General features: G+C 43.0%; 1 protein-coding gene across 1 annotated transcript; it reads left to right on the top strand.

Annotated features, from left to right (window-relative positions):
• Positions 1–211: 211 nt before the first annotated feature.
• dgkq (diacylglycerol kinase theta) lies at positions 212–3,027 on the top strand (the record flags this gene model as incomplete). The annotated part of the gene is made up of 5 exons (XM_010786498.1): positions 212–462; positions 2,013–2,094; positions 2,218–2,272; positions 2,510–2,571; positions 2,856–3,027. Coding segments are annotated over 5 exons (622 nt in total), but the record flags the coding sequence as incomplete, so codon positions are not given.
• Positions 3,028–3,177: the final 150 nt, after the last annotated feature.

The following is a 3,177-nucleotide window of genomic DNA, read 5'->3' on the forward strand; positions in this document are numbered from 1 at the left end:
TACACTACTATTGCTACTAGTTCTACTATAAGTTATACCTCCACGACTACTACTACTAGTTATACTTCGACTACAACTACTACTGCAACTTCTACTACTATCTTCGTATCTATAATTATTTCTATATTTTCCAATTTTAATATTATTGTTGCTTTATTTGTATTATTAATATAATCATTGTCATGATGTAATGGCGCGTGTTGTCCTGCAGGAGGCGGTGTTGCGCTCCTTCTTCCTCCCCGGGGATCCTCAGAACTTTGAGCTGAAGGAGGTCGTCGCCGTGCAGCGTCTCCATAGCGACGACATATTCAACCGTAACGGGGACCATGACAACCATTCCCCCGATAACGGGACCCCCGACAACCGGACCCCCCCGAGGGAGGGTTGCCCCGACAACGCCTGGCTGCTGAGGCTCCGCCCCCGTGACCCAGAGGTCATCGAGGTGTTCTCCAGCTGGAACAGGTGAGGAACAGCTGATCACACACACCTGTATTTACTGGTTCTACATACTGGTGTTCTCCCAGTCTGTTAATGGTTCTACATACTGGTGTTCTCCCAGTCTGTTAATGGTTCTACATACTGGTGTTCTCCCAGTCTGTTAATGGTTCTACATGTTGGTGTTCTCCCAGTCTGTTAATGGTTCTACATACTGGTGTTCTCCCAGTCTGTTAATTGTTCTACATGTTGGTGTTCTCCCAGTCTGTTAATGGTTCTACATGTTGGTGTTCTCCCAGTCTGTTAATGGTTCTACGTGTTGGTGTTCTCCCAGTCTGTTAATGGTTCTACATGTTGGTGTTCTCCCAGTCTGTTAATGGTTCTACATGTTGGTGTTCTCCCAGTCTGTTAATGGTTCTACATGTTGGTGTTCTCCCAGTCTGTTAATGGTTCTACATGTTGGTGTTCTCCCAGTCTGTTAAGGTTCTACATGTTCTCCCAGTCTGTTAATGGTTCTACATGTTGGTGTTCTCCCAGTCTGTTAATGGTTCTTCATGTTCTCCCAGTCTGTTAATGGTTCGACATGTTGGTGTTCTCCCAGTCTGTTAATGGTTCTACGTGTTGGTGTTCTCCCAGTCTGTTAATGGTTCTACATGTTCTCCCAGTCTGTTAATGGTTCTACATGTTGGTGTTCTCCCAGTCTGTTAATGGTTCTACGTGTTGGTGTTCTCCCAGTCTGTTAATGGTTCTACATGTTCTCCCAGTCTGTTAATGGTTCTACATGTTCTCCCAGTCTGTTAATGGTTCTACATGTTCTCCCAGTCTGTTAAGTGTTCTACATGTTCTCCCAGTCTGTTAATGGTTCTACATGTTGGTGTTCTCCCAGTCTGTTAATGGTTCTACATGTTGGTGTTCTCCCAGTCTGTTAATGGTTCTACATGTTGGTGTTCTCCCAGTCTGTTAATGGTTCTACATGTTGGTGTTCTCCCAGTCTGTTAATGGTTCTTCATGTTCTCCCAGTCTGTTAATGGTTCGACATGTTGGTGTTCTCCCAGTCTGTTAATGGTTCTACGTGTTGGTGTTCTCCCAGTCTGTTAATGGTTCTACATGTTCTCCCAGTCTGTTAATGGTTCTACATGTTGGTGTTCTCCCAGTCTTTTAATGGTTCTACATGTTCTCCCAGTCTGTTAATGGTTCTACATGTTGGTGTTCTCCCAGTCCGTTAATGGTTCTACATGTTTGTGTTCTCCCAGTCTGTTAATGGTTCTTCATGTTCTCCCAGTCTGTTAATGGTTCTACATGTTGGTGTTCTCCCAGTCTGTTAATGGTTCTACATGTTCTCCCAGTCTGTTAATGGTTCTACATGTTCTCCCAGTCTGTTAATGGTTCTACATGTTCTCCCAGTCTGTTAATGGTTCTACATACTGGTATTTCCCCAGCTTCTTCATGGTTTTTAATGATCAAACTTGACCATAATTTCCCCAGTTTTTTTTCATGTTTAAACACAACAGTATGTTCCAGTGTAATGGTTCTACGTGTATGTTCTTCCAGTTCCTTCATGGTGTTCTGTGTTTCAGGTCCTTCGTCTCGGTCTCCGTCTCTAAAGACAGCTCAGCAGAGACGGTTCTCTCAGATGTCCTCAGGCGGCTGGACAGAAAGGTGACATTTTCACACAGAAAGCAAATAAAACACAGCGTCATATTTATTCTGGGATGCCGTATATTTACCAGATCCACAAGTTATTCTGCTTCTAACCTGTGTGTGTGTGTGTGTGTGTGTCAGGAGGAGGATGTGTCCAGCTTCAGTCTGATGGAGGTCTACATGAGCAGCAAGCAAGGTGAGCGCTAACATCATGATAATACATAAAGAGAAAGGGATATTTTATTTTTCTTCTTATGTTGAACAATATATTTTTCTATTATTGTCTCATAAGAAAGTAATAAATATGATTTTAACATCAAATTAATGTCCGTTTTAATATATATTTATACATGTATTATTATGAATTTAAATAGTTTTTGTTATTAGAATAGTTTATTTATTCTTTATTCATTTGTCCCCGTCCCCCCTGCAGTCCAGAGACAGACGCTGTCCCCTCAGGAGAAGATCCTGGAGAAGCTGCAGGAGATCAGGAAGGTGAGGCTCGTTAAAACACACAGCTTGTTTTAGATTAAACAAAACACACATATCGTTTGTTTAAAATGAAATAAAGGTTACAGGACGAGTGTCTTTATTTGAATTTATCCAAAGATCTCTTAATTATAACTTGTACGTGAGTCAAACTCCTAATGGAATGAGACACATGGACATGAACAGGTGACTCTAACGAGGTTAATTGCTTCATTTGATAATTTGTTACTTGGTTGATTGTTTAATTGGCGAATTTGATAATTGATTAATTGATGTATTTTATTTCCCAGGTGTCTTTGCGTCAGATGAACCAGACGCGGTTGGTGGCGGTGCCGAACAGGAAGGGGGGGGTCCTCTCTGCTCAGCAGGGGGTCCAGGTGAGTCTGCTGATCGGAGGCCTGGACCCCCTGCTGAGCAGAGAGGAATACGAGAGGCTGATCCAGGAGCAGCTGACCAACAAGAGTGAGACACACACACACACACACACACACACACACACACACACACACACACACACACACACACACACACACACACACACACACACACACACACACACACACACACACACACACAGGCACACACACACACACACACACACACACACAGACA

This window comes from Notothenia coriiceps, unplaced genomic scaffold (assembly GCF_000735185.1).
Source record: "Notothenia coriiceps isolate Sejong01 unplaced genomic scaffold, NC01 NC01_scaffold00029233, whole genome shotgun sequence".
NCBI classification, from domain to species: Eukaryota; Metazoa; Chordata; class Actinopteri; order Perciformes; family Nototheniidae; genus Notothenia; species Notothenia coriiceps.